The 17,358-nt window shown below is 40.0% G+C and overlaps 1 protein-coding gene across 2 annotated transcripts in view; it reads left to right on the forward strand.

The window, feature by feature from the left end:
* The window catches only part of FGD6 (FYVE, RhoGEF and PH domain containing 6), a 121,029-nt gene that overhangs the window by 89,921 nt on the left and 13,750 nt on the right, over nucleotides 1-17,358 (forward strand). For both annotated transcript variants that reach the window (XM_045290004.1, XM_004700388.2), the window contains exons 9-15: nucleotides 5,217-5,267; nucleotides 6,441-6,499; nucleotides 6,584-6,655; nucleotides 8,054-8,122; nucleotides 8,660-8,743; nucleotides 9,686-9,765; nucleotides 17,167-17,269. In XM_045290004.1, the coding sequence (XP_045145939.1) occupies nucleotides 5,217-5,267; nucleotides 6,441-6,499; nucleotides 6,584-6,655; nucleotides 8,054-8,122; nucleotides 8,660-8,743; nucleotides 9,686-9,765; nucleotides 17,167-17,269 (518 nt within the window). The remainder of the gene's footprint in view (nucleotides 1-5,216; nucleotides 5,268-6,440; nucleotides 6,500-6,583; nucleotides 6,656-8,053; nucleotides 8,123-8,659; nucleotides 8,744-9,685; nucleotides 9,766-17,166; nucleotides 17,270-17,358) is intronic.

The following is a 17,358-nucleotide window of genomic DNA, read 5'->3' on the forward strand; positions in this document are numbered from 1 at the left end:
CTTTTCGGTTGTCTGTCCCCCAGGGAGGAGGTCACACACAGTTCCATGTAATCGGTTCCCTCTTCCCTACCCATTCTCCCTTTACCCTCCCTGTTTTGCCACTCACACCACTGGTCCTATAGGGCTCATCCGTCCTGGATTCCCTGTATTTTCAGTTCCTATCTGTACCAGTGTACCTCCTCTGGTCTAGCCAGTCTTGCAAGATAGAATTGGAGTCAAGACAGTAAATCTTTATGGGGATAGAAAGCCTTGTCTTTCTCACAAGAAACAACTGGTAGTTTTGAACTGCTGACCATGAAGTTAGCAGTCTAATGCATAATTGTGTGAGATTATACAATATTTGTACTTTTGTAATTGACTTAGGTTGCTGGGTATATTATCTTCCAGAAGTTCAGCCATGGTGCTGAATACAAATAGTCTCAGCTTGTCACAATGACTCTTGCTGGGTCATGTTTCATCCTGAGCCTCATATATCAGAAAATGATCACCTGCTAATCCCTAGAAGTTGCACATGCTACTTTTGGTTAATTTTTGGCTGTTACTCTTGGGTGATGATGATGATAATGGTGGGATGAGTTGGGTGCAGACTGGTTAATTGACTTTCATAAATCAGTGAGAGTACATATTGTGTATTAATATATACACTGCACCATGCTGGATAGCTTCCAACGCTTACCAAATTAACCAAAACTCCTTCCCTTGGCATTTCAAGCCCCCGACTACGGGGTTCCTTCCCTACTTCTGATGTTCGTTCTTCCAGCTGCCTAACACAGGCCTTTGTTCTGACCAAGATAAAATCGATTCTGCAGGAATTACAAACTCTTCCTGTGTTCCCTAGCTTTTTGTCTTTTTTTGGGGTGGGGTGGGGGTGTTCTTTGCTATAAGTTCAATAGCATTTGAGGTATTTTATTAGTGAGGTTTTGAAAAAACAAAGTAATTTGCTTTGACAGAAGATTACAAGTCTAGACTGCCAAGCTGAAATGACTGCTCTCGTCCTGGTAACTTAGACCGACAGCTCTTGTAGAAGACTGGGTCCCAGATGGGGCTGGCCCATGTAAGGATCCTCCGTGAGCAGTGCGGACGTGTCTGTCTGGCTTCCTTCCCTGGGTTTCACCTTGGTTGCAACAGCCACAGCTCGTGGTTTCTGTGCTCCTCCCATCTGACTCACAGGCTCATCAGTCATCCTGCTACGCACACTGCTATCAAGGTGGTCAGGGGTCAGCAAACTGCGGTGTGGCTCTTTTGGTACCTAGATGTGGCTCAAAAGTACAATTGGAAATGAAAATAAAACTTATTCAGATAATGGTTATTTCATTTGTGAAAATATATTGATGGCTCTCATAAAATGTTTCACTTGCTGTGAGCGGCAGGGTTAGCTCTTCCATCTCAAAAGTTAGCCCACCCCTGCTCTAGGGGGTGCGCAACTGTTTGAAGGGATCATGGCTTGTCTTTTTTGGAAAAGGTAAAACTTCTCAAAAGATGGACAGGCAGCTCCTGAACCAGGACAGGGCTCCTTCCCAATAACAGGTCACAACTTTAATCCCTCCTTTGTTTGGTTGTTGGTTTGCTTTGTTTTAGTTTCCTTATATCATTGCCTTTTATTATCGTTATAAACTGAATCTTCATTTATCTTTGAGCGTTGATGTGTGAATGATAACAGTAAATTATGTGCTGTAACATTGTATGGACTCCATATTACTATTGATAAGAAGTAATTTATGTATTTTTAACACTTTTATTGGCATATAATTCACATGTCATACAACTCAATAGTTGAATCAAGAATGTACTTTTTAAAAAAGGAAATGTTTTGAGAATGATGAGGGCAGAGTGAATGTACAAATGCATTTTACACAAGTGATGTATGTATGGGTAGTTGTATGAGCCCCTAATAAAATGATTTTTAAAAAAGGGATGGTTATAAATGCAGTTCATTATAAATTAGAGTCTACCTGTACAAGTGCTTTAAAAACATAATAGATAGAAAAATAGGGTTGGAAAGTTGCATTGTAGAAATTAATAGATGCATTAAAAATCGTGAAAGCCTCCTTGATTAACAGCACTATTTTGCTGGCTCAGCCAATATTTTCTGGATGTTTCTGGAAGTTCAGGTTGGCAGACCTCAGCTGAACCAAAGTATAAACAAGCCACCCAGGCACTTCTCAGATTCGGCATAGAGATTCTGAGGTCAGGATTTCCTAATACGGACATTTTGTATGAACACTTAGTTTAGAGATGCCTGTTTGCATGGATTTATGTCTCTTCTAAGAACAAGGTTTAAAGACAAGAGACACTCACCATGACTCTGTTGCTTAGGTAAACCTGATTTCCTTTTCATTTCCTTCAGCTAACTAAAGGCATAAAGAAAATGACTTTTGGTTATTGAAATCCTTTAGACACTGAGAACAAGTATTAGATGAGTACGTTTTTCTGTCCAACTCTCACACCCAGCCATAAACAGTTAAATATTTAAACCTAACAAACAAGACTTATAGGAGCTAAGGGGGGTCGGAGTGAATTTAAGGGAATCCCTCATCTCTAGTTGAGTCGATGCATTTTGTTCATCTTTGTTGGTTTTCTTATCTTTGGGTTGGAAATGTTTTCTTCATCGAGTGAACTCAGATGGCGTTAAGCTCTTACTTACAGGACACCTCTAGCAAGACAGAAGTATGTTGTGGAGCAGGGAAGCTTTCTGTGGTCATTCCCAGTATCTTAGCTTGGCTTGTTGCCCGTGCTTGATGTTTATAGTGTGCATGTCTAGACTCACCCAGGTTCCTGGATGAATGTTTCAAAGACAGAAGTTTCAGCACCTGGCTGTGTATGTTTGTGCCATCTGTTAATTTTGGAAAGCTGGCACTAACATCCAAGTTTCCCTTTGTGCTTTGAGTATCACTTCATAAAATACATGGAATGAAGTTATATCTGTTCCATGGTACTGCTCCATGGGCACTGGGCCTGATGAAAATGCCCTGTAGTTTCATAACATGCCTTTTATATCCTCATGTTCTCAATCCCACTGCATTAATTATGGCTGGTGTAAGCCTTTTCTTCTTCTTACCTAAGCTAAGGCATACTCCACAGAACCCTTGTGTTGCTCTGGGTTAGGCGTGGGGCAGCTGACTGCAAGGTTAACTGTCAAAGCTACCAGTTGCTCCTTGGGTGAAAGACCAGACTGTCTTCTCCTATCAAGATTTACAATCTCAGAAACCCTATATAGCTCTTGATGAATTATTATCGACTCAGTAGCAGTGGGTTTGATTTTTTTCCCCTTGGTTTATTTCTTAGTTATTAAGCATTTATTGCCTCTTCTGTGCAAATCCTCTTTCTAAATTCTGTGCAGGCCAGAAATGTGAATCAGCCATGGGACCTGCCTGCAAGAAGCGTTGAGTCTAATAAATAATACGCAGTGCCATCGAGTAGATTCTAACTCATAGCAAACTTATAGGACAAAGCATATCTGCCCCATAGGGTTTCCAAGGCAGAAATCCTTACAGAAGTAGACCGCACATCTTTTTCTCATGGAGAGATTTGTAGCTTCAAACCACCTACCTTTCAAAGAAGACAGTAGGCATAATAAGATGTAACTGCCACGTAATGTATTATTCAGTGGGAGAAAAAATAATTCCTTTCAGATGGAAAATTTTGTTGGAGAGAAGGAATTGGAGATCAGCCTTGGAGATCATGAGTAGAATTTTTATACGCAGAGGAAGGGAACATGAAGGGCAAAAGCTAGGGATCACACAGGAAGAGTTTGTGGATTCCTGCAGAATCGATTTTATCTTGGTCAGAACAAAGGGCCTGTGTTAGGCAGCTGGGAGAGTGAACATCAGAAGTAGGTAAGGAACTCCGTAGTCCGTAGTCGGGGGCTTGAAATGTCAAGGGAAGGAGTTTTGGTTAATTTGGTAAGCGTTGGGAAGCCATCCAGCATCTCTCAATAGAGAAGGAAGTGTTGGCTTGAAATCATGACTTTTCTTGGTGTTAAAGATTTATGAACCCAGGGTTTATTTTCCACATTTTAAAAAACACTCTATACCACATTGCTAATTTACAGCCATCTTTATCTAGACCAGGGTATTTCCCCCTCAGCCCTGTGGCATTTAAGTCAGATAATTCCTTCCTGAGGGCTTCGCTGGCTATGGTAGGAGGCTTGGCAGCAGCCCTGGCCTCTAACCACTAGGTGCCAGTAGCACCCTCTTGCCCTCACTTGTGAGGACACAAAATAATCTCCAGACATTGCCAGCTTTCCCCTGAGGGGCAAATTCGTACCCTTTTGAGCACTGTTAGTCTAGACACATGGATTTCATTCCTTTGATGTTTTGGGCATTGTTGGCTGATAGCAAATCTAAGAATCTCTTAAGTATCCTTAGAGTTTTATCCCAGGCCTATACCTGATCTCAAGATTAAGGTATTTCCTGTGTTGGGGAAGGGAGCCTGCAGTATAAAAACTGAACTGGGTACCAGGAGATGTGTGGATCCCGTCCTGGCTTCCCCACACAGAGGCTGTGTGAGCTCAGTCATGGAACACCTCCTCTCTAAAATGACCCCTGGCACTTCTCAGCCTCTTTTCCATGTTTTAAGTTCTCGCTCCTGATTTCAGGACTTTAGCTTCTTGAATTTTTTGAAAGTTAGCACACGTTGGACTCGTGTGTGTATTAAATAACATGACTAACTAAAGAACCAAATAAGAAAGATAAATGGTTTTTTTTGGCTCAGTGCTTAAACTGAGTGACTTTTAACTCAACAGAAATGTATTCTCTCAGCATGCTTGGGGCTCTGAACCCAAATTCAAGGTGCCAGGGCGGAGCAGCGCTCTCTGCAAGGCTACTGGAGAGTGTTCTCTGCCTTCTTGGAGCTGCTGGTGTTTCTGACAGTCCTCCTCCTCCCTTGATTTGTAGGCAAGTCACTCAGCTCTGTTTCCATTGCCACATGGCACTCTTCTCGGTGCCTATGCCCCTACCTATACTCTTCTTGTTAAAAATAAATAAAACATCAGTCATATCAGATGAGGGCTTACTGTAATGACATCATCTTAACTTGATTGCATCTGCAAAGACAAGCCCCCACCCCCGCCCCGCCCCAATTTCAAGTTGGTTGCTTTCATAGGTACAGACAGTTAAGACTTTAGCATTCTGTCTTGGGAGAACAAAATTCATTCCATTATAGTGCCTTATTATATTGGGTTCAGTAATATAAATTTAACCTTTTTTTCCCTCTAGACTATTTGAAGAATCTGTTGGAAGACTCTGGAGATTATAGGGATACTCAAGGTAAACAATTTTTATCATCTTTTATGTTACAGATCTTTTATATTGTTGATTACAACCCAGAAAATTAAAGTAGATTGATAAAAAAAAAAAAATCAGTGCTAAACTCTATTTTGTCCAAATGAAGACGAACCTCTATTTCAGCTCTCTTTTGGTCAGATGAAAATGGAACTAGATAAATAATAAAATGGTACTGGAACTAGGAGAGGTTATATGAGGACAGCGGAGGCTTATCGCTGGTCTACCAGGAGAGCTCCCCTCCCAAGGAAGTGGACCTGGCATGGTCTAGCATTGGAGAAGCTCAGTTGGCTTCTCAGTCCCCGTGATACATTCAGTTTCTCTAGGTGCCCATTTCTTCATCTTTTAAAAGCAGGGATTGAGTCAGATGGTCTCCAAAGTTCTTTCAAGCTTTAAAATCACAAGTCCATGAATTAACTAAGCTATAGAAATGAAAGATAAAGCACGTTTTGGAACAACTTAGCTTTACTACCCTCCCCACTACTCCTGAAGTCCATTACACCAGTTGGCAACTAAACACCACCAAAAACGTTGTTGATGACTACTACTATAATGCCACGCTAGCCTCAAGAGGACACGGATTTGCTGCTGTTTTCTTGCAGTGAGGTGTACTGATATCCTACTGGATAGGGCATTCTTAGTGAGGAATTATACCTACTTTCCCAGGTTGGTTATCCACCCTGACCCCTCCCCACTAAATCCCAGTAGACTCTTCTGGTCATTGTGATGACCTTTAGTGGTCATCACACATGTCCAAATGCCCCCTAGGAGAATACTATTACCTTAGATTGTAATAACTGAAGGCTAATAGCAGATGAAACAATTAAAAAAAAATATTTACAAACAAAGATGAGAAGGCTGGAGCATTCACCCCCCCCCCCCTCTTTTTGGTAAAGAAACAAATATACTACTTTTCAGTCAGTTTTTATTCATGGCCATCCCATGTGTGCTGCACGGCTGAATTGAGCTCCCTAAGCTTGGCAACTGCGACCTTTCAGTAGCCCGTCTCCGGGTCCTTTTTTCTAAGGTCCTTCTTGAGCCAGGGCCTTTTGGTTAATTGCAGGGCACTTCTCACCATGCAAGGGTTGGAATAGCTTAATGTTGCAATCTGTTCCAGGGGTAATAACCAAATACCCCTACTGTTCCTGCATATTTCAGATGCCCTTGCTGTTGTTATAGAGGTAGCCAACCATGCCAATGACACCATGAAGCAAGGAGTAAGTATGTTAATTTTAGCAATTGGTATACAATTGAACCTGGATGCCTGGGTCTTTATACACTTGGCTTTCTTTTTTCCGTAGGACAACTTTCAGAAGCTTATGCAAATTCAGTACAGCTTAAATGGACATCACGAAATAGTGCAGCCTGGACGTGTAAGTGTTTTAGACAGGCTTTTACCGATTGAATGCCATGCACTTAGATGCCATTTGTAGATAATTTTCATTTCCATTATGAAAATAAATATTTATTGCAACTCTTCATTGGTGCACACCAGATCAGCTAAGTTCATTCTATCAGTTCAAAATGTCCATGATTTAAGTCACTGTGACAAGAAGCTCAAGTTAATTAAGAGAATAGCAGGGATCCCACAGAGACTCTGATGAAATGGTATCATTTTATTGTATAATAGCAGTGACCTCACGCAGCTTTAAAGATAAATTCATTTACGATGCTTCATTTCTAAATAAACATTTAAAAAGAGATGAAGGGAGGGAAAAATTGGTATTTTTGATGCTCCTCATAAAACACAGAAGTGGTGGAGGGAACGAGAGTGGGAAAATTGCAAATGCAATTGTCAGGATGTTGAAATGCCTAAGGATCAAGTGCATGCTTGATGAATTATATGACACCCACAAAAATGCCCTGGGAACAATATTGAATTCATGAAACTCTGCTGGTTTGTCCAATTCCTAAATGACTTACAGGGTTGTAAACAAAATTATGACTATACAAAATCACAAGGAAACCAAGTGTCCCTCTTAAACACAACAACAGTAAAAATCTAGAGGACCACACTCTTGACATGAATACACACACACACACACACACACACACACACAAAATGTACACAAGGAGGCTTCTAAAAGTTCATGAAAAATGGAATTAGAACGCAATTTTTCTGCAAACGTTTTGAAGTCCCTTGGTATTTAAATAAGGAGCACATGTGGCACTTTGAGTTAAATATTGGGATCCTAGCCAAAATGTTGCAGTTTGAACCCACAAGAGAAAGCTGAGGCAGTCTGTTTCCTAAAGTTGTATAGTCTTGAGAACTCTGTGAACAGTTTCACTCTGTCCTACAGGATTGGAATTGACTCCCTGGAATTGAATTTGACTTTATATATTTATATACCCACATTTCTCTGTGTGTGTGTGTATCTATGTATATACTGTCCAAAAAGGTTTCCAAGATTATAAATCTTTACAGAGAAGATTGCCACATCTTTCTCCCATGGTGCAGCTAATGGGTTTGAATCCCAGACCTAATGGTTAGAAGATGAGTGCTTTTTACCATTGTGCCACCAGGGCTCCTATATAGTGTGTGTGTGTGTGTGTGTGTGTGTACGTACACATACTTGTATATATACACAAGTGCATATGTATGCAGGTAGTGCTTACCTTTGATGATGGGATATATATGTAAATGTATATATACATTTATACACACATACTTGTATATATATACAAGTGCATATTATATACACAGACAGTACATATCTATTGTTACTGTGTTGTGATAGTAGAATAAATGGATATTTCTTTGGATGGATCAGGTCTTTCTGAAAGAAGGAATTCTGATGAAGGTATCCCGGAAAGTCATGCAGCCCCGAATGTTTTTTCTGGTAAGCTATGTGTGGTTCTGTTGTGTCTGAGGCAGGGACAATTGCTTACTGGAAGGAGACATTTGTACAAGACAGACATGCGTAGTATCTTCAAGTAATGGTTTTAGCAGGCTCGCTGGCTCTCTGTATTGCTTGTTTGCATTTCAAGTTTAGGGAAATAAAGTTTGCATTTCAAATTTAGGAAAATAAAGTCTGTTGGGATGCACAACCATAACCTTGTTTTCTCTTGGAAGCGAGTTTACTTCGTTTCTCATTTGAAAGAATTGTTTTTATTAGCAGATTGCAATGCCCTCAGTAAGAGTTAGAGTTCAGAAAGCATTTAATCTATGACAGGACTTGGAAAGGAAGCACATTTTCCAAAAATTATTTTTTAAATGATACTTTACTGAAACATTCTAGGTGGCTCTAATTTATGTAAGCAAACACAAGTATTCTACCCAGAATGCTGTTAGCAAAAAGATTGTTCCTTTGTCATTCCTGCATTGTCTTTACCTTTGAAATTTGTTTATTTTTCCTGTGGACTGCCTTTACTTTCAGTTTAATGATGCCCTGCTGTACACAACGCCAGTGCAGTCTGGGATGTTTAAACTAAACAACATGCTCTCCTTGGCTGGAATGAAGGTAAGTGTATTAGTTTGTTTTGTTGTTGTTTTTTAAACCAAAATAGAGAGAAAGCTTTAAGACAGTCATCTTTGGCACATTCTTAAATTTTTATTCTTCATGTTACCATCCATGCATTTATTTGTTTACTCCTAGCATTTATTTATTCATAGAATTACTACTGAGAATGAATATAAGCAAAACATGCTAATAGGTTTGGTGGAAAACACAAAAGATGATTTGAAGCGTGGCTTTTGGTTTGGGTTTTGTTTTGGTCCTCTCTTTCCCAGAGATTAGCAAATATTTGTGAAGACAGTATCCACCCTGTAAAATTTTATATGAAGTAAAGCAAAGAAACCAACTCACTACCATTCAGGTTGATTCTGACTCAGAGCGACCTTATAGGACTGGGTAGAAACCCAGTGGGTTTCTGGGATGGTAACTCTCTCCAGGAGTAGAAAGCCTTGTCTTTCTACCACAAAATGGCTAGTAGTTTTGAACTGCTGATCTTGAGATTAGCAGCCCAACCCATCATTACTAGGCAATAAAATAATCATTCTAAAGGCACAGTCTGGGGAGTTAAGAAAATGAACGATGTGCAACTTTTGGTGGAGCACAGTGGATGAATTGGTGACAGCTAGGAAAGAGGAAGGAGGGCATAGTGGATGGAAAGAGGAAGAGCCTGGAAGGACAGATCACATTTAGCCCTGCTGAGATGTGTGAGGGAACCAACCGCAGGAGCGAAGCCGTGGACTCAGTACCTGTGGTTGGGCCTCGGCAGTGAGGGGTGTGTGTGTTAAATTTACATGCAACTTAAGAGTCAATAACCAAGAGTAGTGGCAGATAAAACCGCTGGTTGTTGAGGCCAGCAGCCAGGAGTCATTGGGAGCCTTTAGCTACACATCAGAGCTGGGATTTTCTGGTAGGGAATGCATTTACTTAGCCTATTGTGTTTTCTTCCAGGTCAGAAAACCTACCCAAGAAGCATATCAGAATGAACTAAAGATTGAAAGTGTAGAACGTTCCTTCATTCTCTCAGCCAGGTACTTTTTATTTAAAGTAAAAAAGAGATTAATTTTTCTTAGTTTTACAGGGTCAGAGATCCCTAGCACTTTTATTTATTTATTTTTTTTTTATTTTTTAAACCCTAGCACTTTTTTTATTCATTAGATTTCGTTCTCTTTCTTCCCCAATCCCGTGCAATTCACCCTTGATTTATCATGCAAATGAACCGTTTAGTGTTTGAGGGGGTAAGGTACTAGGAGTTAGAGGACAAACATGTTCCTCTGAATAGAATGCAAATGCTGAAAACTAATTTGCTATCAGGGTGTATCTCAGAGGTGCTATGGAGCAGAGGATTACTCTCTTGAAGTTGTAAAATACGTTTTTCTGTTTTTCAGTAAATGAAACCCAGGATTGATGAACCTATTGGGACAGCAAGTAGAACAAGGGGGTCAGGGAAGGAGTACAGGGGAGTGGGGGGGATGGTAAAGGGAGATGATATCCAGGTATTCAGGAAGAAATAGGATGTTTAAGAACTGATGATGGAAGCAATGGTACAATTCTGCTTGATGAGATTAAATGTTGCAATGACATGACATTTGGGTTAATTCCCAAGTAAGAATAAATTGAAAGACCAAAACCCAAACAAAGAAAGATCCAGGAATGGTTTTTGGGCTCACACTAGATCCCAGCTCCAACTTAAGAACAATTAGTTCTTACATCATGGCTCTGCTCAATACTCGCTTCCAGGAAGGGAGCATGGAGGAGACGGTGTTATAGCAAAATGTGGTGAAGAAATTAGATGGTGTCTGACTATCAGATAAAATACCATCTGGGGTCTTAAAGGATTGTCTCTGAACAAGCAGCCATCTAAATGAGATGCTAACTAAGCCCACATAGAGGAAGCACACCATCATGAGTCACCTCACCGAAGGAGTATGAAGCATCTAATCTGAAGTGGAAAGGATGGATTCATAACTGAGAATAAAGAGTCTGGTTTGCAGAAGGCTATGGATGATAGTGGGACACCAAGATTCACTGGAGGAACTATACAGGAAATAAACTGCCAGTGAACACCTCTATCCACAATTGAGGCATAGGAGGAAAGTGGTCACTTAATGGAGTTGCATCGGTGAGTTGCGTATAGAAGGCCAAAGGCAGAAGCCTGACTTGAACAGTTAGAACTTGTCAGCAGATTCCCCGAAGGGTGCATGCTGGACATGAATTGGTTTCCAAAATCTTATATATTTGGGGTTGTATTGTTTTATTTGGTTTTTGATTGGACATATTAGGGGGTGTCTTAGGAGTTTTATGTCATGGGGTGGGGGTCACAGTCTTGAAGTTGTAGTATATGTTTTTCAGGGTATGAAAACCAGGCTGATGGACCTATAAGGTCAGCAAGTGGAATAAGGGTTTGGGGGGAGTGGGACATGGAGGTGGCAGCAGGGTAAAGAGGTGATGACATTAAAGGATCCATATAGAAAAAGGTTTGGAAACTGATTGTGGTAGCAAATGTACAATTCTTCTGGATGTGATTGAACTATGGAATGATTTTATGTATGCATTAATCCCAATTAATGAAAAAAGTAATTTGCTGATTATACTCAAGTTGGACATTTCAAATCTTTTTACAATGATACATAATGTTAAAAAAATCTAGTGTTTTATAGTTTATTAGGAAATTTTCACGTATCATATAAATGTCATAATAAACTCATAAGGTAGATGTCATCTCAAGATAAAGAACAAAGAAGTTATAGAAAAACTGAGTTGGTGACTTAAGGACACGTAAGTGGGAAAGCTAAGCTATAAGTGCTTTTAAGACCATTGCTATTTCTACAACACTGCATTGCTTCCAAATGGATCCTGCAGTGATTTTATAAATCAAAATCCATTACCAAAATATGAAATCAAGTTCTTAGGAAATGCGGGGCTGTATTACGCATATTGAAGTGAAACACACTTGCATTATTGACTTAGTGGCTGAGAACAGAAGTGGATGTTTGGCCAGTTTGACTGGTGAAGGAGAAGGAACAGCAGCCATCACTTGCTTCTCTGCAGGATCTAGATAAGAGAATCCAAGTGGCTCACTCAGGCTCGATCCTGGATATAATAAAAATAATAGCAAGCACGCCTATAAAACCTCCTTTGGGCCAGGCATACTTCTAGGACATTACGTGTATTACTTCTTTAAATTTTCACAACAACCCTTTGAGTAAAGTACTACTATTATATCTATTTTATAGTGAGAAACAAGATTTTGTTATGTTGGCCATGGGGTTGCCGTACACAAGGCAACTGACAACAACAACAACAATGGTGGGACAAACTACTTAGCTAGTAAGCAGTAGAGTGGGTGTTGGAATCTAGTCTGCCCGTCTTCCACTGTATCTACAATTGGCTAAGGTCTTAGTAACAGCAAGAGTAGTAGCTGGAACCATAATAACGTTTGCTAACTGTATGATCTTGACTTGCTACAAGAGAAAATGAAGATTCAGCTGATTTATTCGGTGCCATCAAGTAGGTCCTCATCTCATAGTGCCCCCCTGGACAACAGAACAAAACACACTGCCTGGTCTTGTGCAATCTTTACAGTTGTTACGTTTGAGCTCATCGTTGCAGTCCCTGTGTTAATCCATCTAATCACAGGTCTTCTTAATTTAACTGAATCCTTCTAATTCTTTTAATGTTTTGTTTTGTTTTTTTAAATCATTTTTGTCCTCCTAATTTACTAAGAATGGCATCCCTTTCCAGGAATTGGTCTCTCCTTATAACATGTCCAAAGCACATGAGACAGTCTCACCATTCTTGCTTCTCAGGTGCATTTTGCCTGTACTTTTCCCAAGACAGATTCGTTTGTTCTTCTGGCAGTCCATGGTACTTTCAGTGTTCTTTGCCAGCAGGATTCAAATTCTTTGGTCTTCCTTATCCAATTTCACATGTATATGAGGTGATTGAAAATAACATCAGACACACCTTAGTCCTCCAAGTAACATCTCTGCTTTTCAACACTTTAAGAGGTCTTGTGCAGCAGGTTTACCCAATGCTGTGTGCTGTTTGATCTCTTGACTGCTGCTTCCATAAGCACTGATTATGGATCAAACAAGTCAGAATTCTTGACTTTAATTTTTTCTGTTTATCATGATGTTACCTATGTCCCATTGTGGGGATTCATGCTTTCTTTACATTAAATTACAATCCATATTGAAGGCTGCAATCCTTGATCTTCATCAGCAAGTGCTTCCAGTTCTCCTTACTGTCAGCAAACAAGGTTAGGTCCTCTGTAGATTATTAATAAGTCTTCCTTCATGCCTGATGCTGCGTTCTTTTTCATATAGTTCAGCTTCTCAAATTATTTGCTCAATATGCAGATTGAATAACTGGTGAAAAGATATAACCCAGATGCACAGCTTTCCTTATTTCAAACTATGCAGGATTCCCTTCTTCTGTTCAAATAAGTGCATCTTGCTTTATGTACAGGAGCCACATGAACTTAGTGAAGTGTTCTGGAATTCCCATTTTTCTCAATGTCACTCATCCATCATAGTCTGTTATGATCCACACAATCGGATGCCTTAGCATAGTAAATAAAACAGAAGTAAACATCTTTCTCTACTGTTAGCCAAGATCTATCTGCTGTCAGCAATATATCTTGTTCCACATACTCTTCTGACTCAAGGTTTGAGTTTCTAGCAGCTCCCTGTCAGTGTACTTGAACTTGGTTCTTGAAAGAATTTTCCACCATAGAAAACTTGCTACCTTAAGACATCCGGAATATATTGACATCTGAATGATGCATCGAGTTGGAAAGGCAGACAAAGAGAAAAGGAGGAGACGCCTGGTCTGTAGAAGACATAAATGGACATAGTATACTGAAAAAGCTGAAAGGCCAGTGCTATATGAACATGGAGAACAAGACGTAATGTGACCTATGATAAGACTGCAGGGTAAGATGGGTAGATCATGTAGCCTGTGGATCTAGGTCTTTAGTCTGGGGTCCATGGAGAGTCAGTCACAGAAAGGTTTGTCCAAGGGAATGATTGTGATCAGGATAGCATTTTTGAAAAGATGATCTGGTCAAAGTATAAAAAGTGGGTTGGGAGGTGAATTAAGTCGGAAAGTAGGTTGTGAGGTGATTGATTAGACATAGGGGATGAGAAATACCGAGGAATTAAGAGTCTCCAGGTTGTGCAGTGTGAACATGCTCTTACCATTCACTGGGATAGAGAACAAGCCTCTGGGTAGAAGGCTGGACTTTGGTTTTAGATGTACACGTTGAACTCGAAGTGCCTGTGAAACAGGAAAACTATATCATTGAGGAGGCAGATTATATAAGGATTTGGGCCTCAGAAGGAAGCCTAGTCTAGAGAGGGCTTCCAAAAGTTCCTGGAAAAAATGGAATTAAAAGATAAGGGAATTTTTCCACGAACTTATTGAACTCTGTGAACTTATTGAACACCTCATATTTGGGAGTCATTGACTTCGAGGTAATAACAAAAATGAGGAGACTGCATGGGAGGGCACAGAGAAGCTTCAGGGTTCCCTGTCAAAAAAAATCACCTCATTATGAGGGCAACAAATGTATAGATGTGCTTTACACAATTGATCTATGTATTGTGATGAATTGTGTGAGCCCCTTATATAAATTGATTTAAAAAATAATAAATTAAAAAAAAAATCACCTCATGTAACTCTTCAGATCCTAATGACTCATCATATCTACCCCCACCCCCTGACTCATCTTCAGCAAGGCAGCTTACTACTTTTATGTTGTTTATCTTTCTTACATTTATGATCTCATATATTGATCGCTTGTTTCTGTGTCTCACCTAAATTAAATGGGAACGCTTACCAGTGAGGTGTATCTCGTATACCCTGGCCCTTATCAAATGCCCAGTCATTGTCACTGTAATGAACTGAAATGATGTGACCTCTGAGCCTCAGTGGAACATCTCTGTTAGAACAAGTGGTAAACGCTGTGGTGAGGTGTAACACACCGGGAATGCATGCAGTTGCAGGGATTTTCCCCTGGGGAATTCATTCCAGCCAGTGGGACAATGTTTGGTAATGTTCACATCCTGTTATGTAAAGGTTCCTAGGTTTCACTGTTTTTTGATCTGAGGAAGAAGCTGATTCCTCTGTGCAACAGTAGCGTAGCTATGATGTCTCCATTCCATGTCGTGGGCAGACAGTGTCGCTCGTTGAGAAAGATGCTGTCGAGAGCCGTCGACATGATTTGGGCAGACTCTCACAGGAGAGATCCAGGAATGATTAAATGAGAGACCAGCATATGTGACATGATCTGCACAGTTGCATCCCATCCCACAGGCTCCTCAGTTCCAGGAAAATCAGACAGCACTTCTCAAAGGAGCCATCTTCCTTTCTGCTCTGTCACCTTTTCCAGTAAAAAGAGGGGGAGAAACGGAGATGGTGATGGTTACTCGGGAGCCCAAGGATGTGTTCTCCTTGTGTAGTTCTTTAGAGAACCTAGACACAGGCCAAAGATGGCCTGGAGGCGAAGGGCTCAGTCCTGAACCACAGCCACACTTTGACACCCACTTGTCTGTTGGTAGCCTGCCATCTAAAACAGATTTAGATAACATTTTAAGTCCTCAATTTCCTCCTCTGTAAATGGTGATGGTGGGTGATGAGGTGGAGGGGTGTGTGTGTACATGATACGATGCAATATTCCATAGGGGAACTCTAAGAATAAGGTGTGATAACATTTACAAAGCATTTGCACAGTTGGCTAAGAGGTAGTAACTATTACTTGGTAGCTAGTTATGGCTGTCAGCAAGCAGCTGCACTGGAGTAGCTTGTGTACTGATACTAGAAGTTATGCCAGTGGTAAAATTTCAGGCACTGGGGTAGCTTGTACACTGATACTAGAAGTTATGCCAGTGGTAAAAAGTTATGCCAGTGGTAAAACCCAGCTAGCAGGGTCACCTGTGCAGCTGGGTTCTGATGGAGCTTCCAGATTCACACAGACTAGGTAAAAAATAAGGCCCAGCAACCCACCTCTAAAAAATTAGCCATAGAGTATTGTCCAATGTAGTGCTGGAAAATATACCACTTAATAGCTATATTTCTAATAATGATTTACTGTGTAAAAGGCAAATGGTTTTCTTAATATCTCCTTGACCTGTTCCAGATTCTTCAAAAGAAAGCAAAATATGACTGTGCTTATGAAGAGGCCTCAAAAAGTTAAACGGAATTTTCTCACAAACGGCTTAATGCCCCTTTATACTATTACTTATAATGGATTTTAAAATATTTTTATAGGTAAAGTTAAAACTATGTGTTCATTAATAAAAATATTACTTAAAAGTTCAAATATACTTAAAATTGGAGTGAACCACACACTCGAACTGTGTATCCAATCACCTAGACTCACCACGAATTAACCAAGATTTTTCCACAGGTTTTCCTGTCTTACCATCTAAAGTATTTTAAAACAAATTAAAGCTATCTGGTCATTGTATTCCAGCAGATTCTCGTGCGCCTCTCTCAAAAATGAGCACAAGTCTACTGTTAGGTTGGATTTTGCTTTATTATGATAATAAAGTTCTAAATTCATTATTAAACTCTCCATTTATTTATTCATTTATTTCTAATATCTCAAATGTGCCTCTTAGTTTTGAGCAAAACAAAAATTAAATAATGGCTTTATGGAAGTGCTGCTATAGCTGGTGATTCAGCATTACCATAGAGTTTTCTGAGGGGAGGTGTGGTTGTAGAGGAAAAAAAACAAAACAGGAATGGCTTGTTCTAAGAAAGCTTTCTCTTTCTGGGGCCCTTTCTAATCTAGATTTGATTCAAAGATGAGATGAACTAAAAAAAATAAGAGAGATGTGCTGAGGTTGTGGGCAGAGAGCTTAGTGGGCTTAATAGTTAGACTTGTTTTCTCAGCAGCGTAAGGCAATTTCCCTTATTACCCCCTCCTTCCACATATGTTTCCTGATAGCAGAATAATATCTTCTCCTTTCCTTGCTGCCCTTTGTAGAAACCCTTAGTAATGTTTAGTCATCTAAAAATATTTACTATTCTATTCTGGAGGTGAAATTCGATTCCTCCAAAAATGTTTGAATTCTGGAAAGATGTCGTAGACAATACCTTGGTTTTATGATAATCACAGTAATTCATTGTATGAATATCCACGAAAGTAACCAATAAAATACTTATCCATTTTACTGTGGTGACTTCAAAAGTCACTTATTAGGAAGCAGTACTTTTGGAAAGGGACAAAGCGTGTGTTTGCTAAAATGTCATGGGTTCTAATGCCCATTCTGATTATTGGGGCGTGCAAACCTGAGTCCCTGCCTAAGACAGGATTGTTGGAAGGTAGTGGACTCCGTTGCCCTGGGAGAAGGGAAAGAAGTAAGAAAAAGGCAAAGAGTAAATGCTGACATCTGGTTGATGGGACCTGCTTTTGCCCCCAACAGTTCTGCCACAGAAAGGGATGAATGGCTGGAAGCGATTTCCAGATCAATAGAAGAGTATGCCAAGAAAAGAATCACATTCTGTCCTAGTAGGAGTCTGGATGAGGTATTGTCTTTGCTGTCTTTTCCCCTTCCTTTCAGTGCAGTTCAAACAATATTTACTTTAAAAAAAAAATCATTTCGTAGGAGTTTAAA

Source organism: Echinops telfairi, unplaced genomic scaffold, assembly GCF_000313985.2.
Source record: "Echinops telfairi isolate 266 unplaced genomic scaffold, ASM31398v2 ScPeMD7_2;HRSCAF=8, whole genome shotgun sequence".
In the NCBI taxonomy this organism is placed as follows: domain Eukaryota; kingdom Metazoa; phylum Chordata; class Mammalia; order Afrosoricida; family Tenrecidae; genus Echinops; species Echinops telfairi.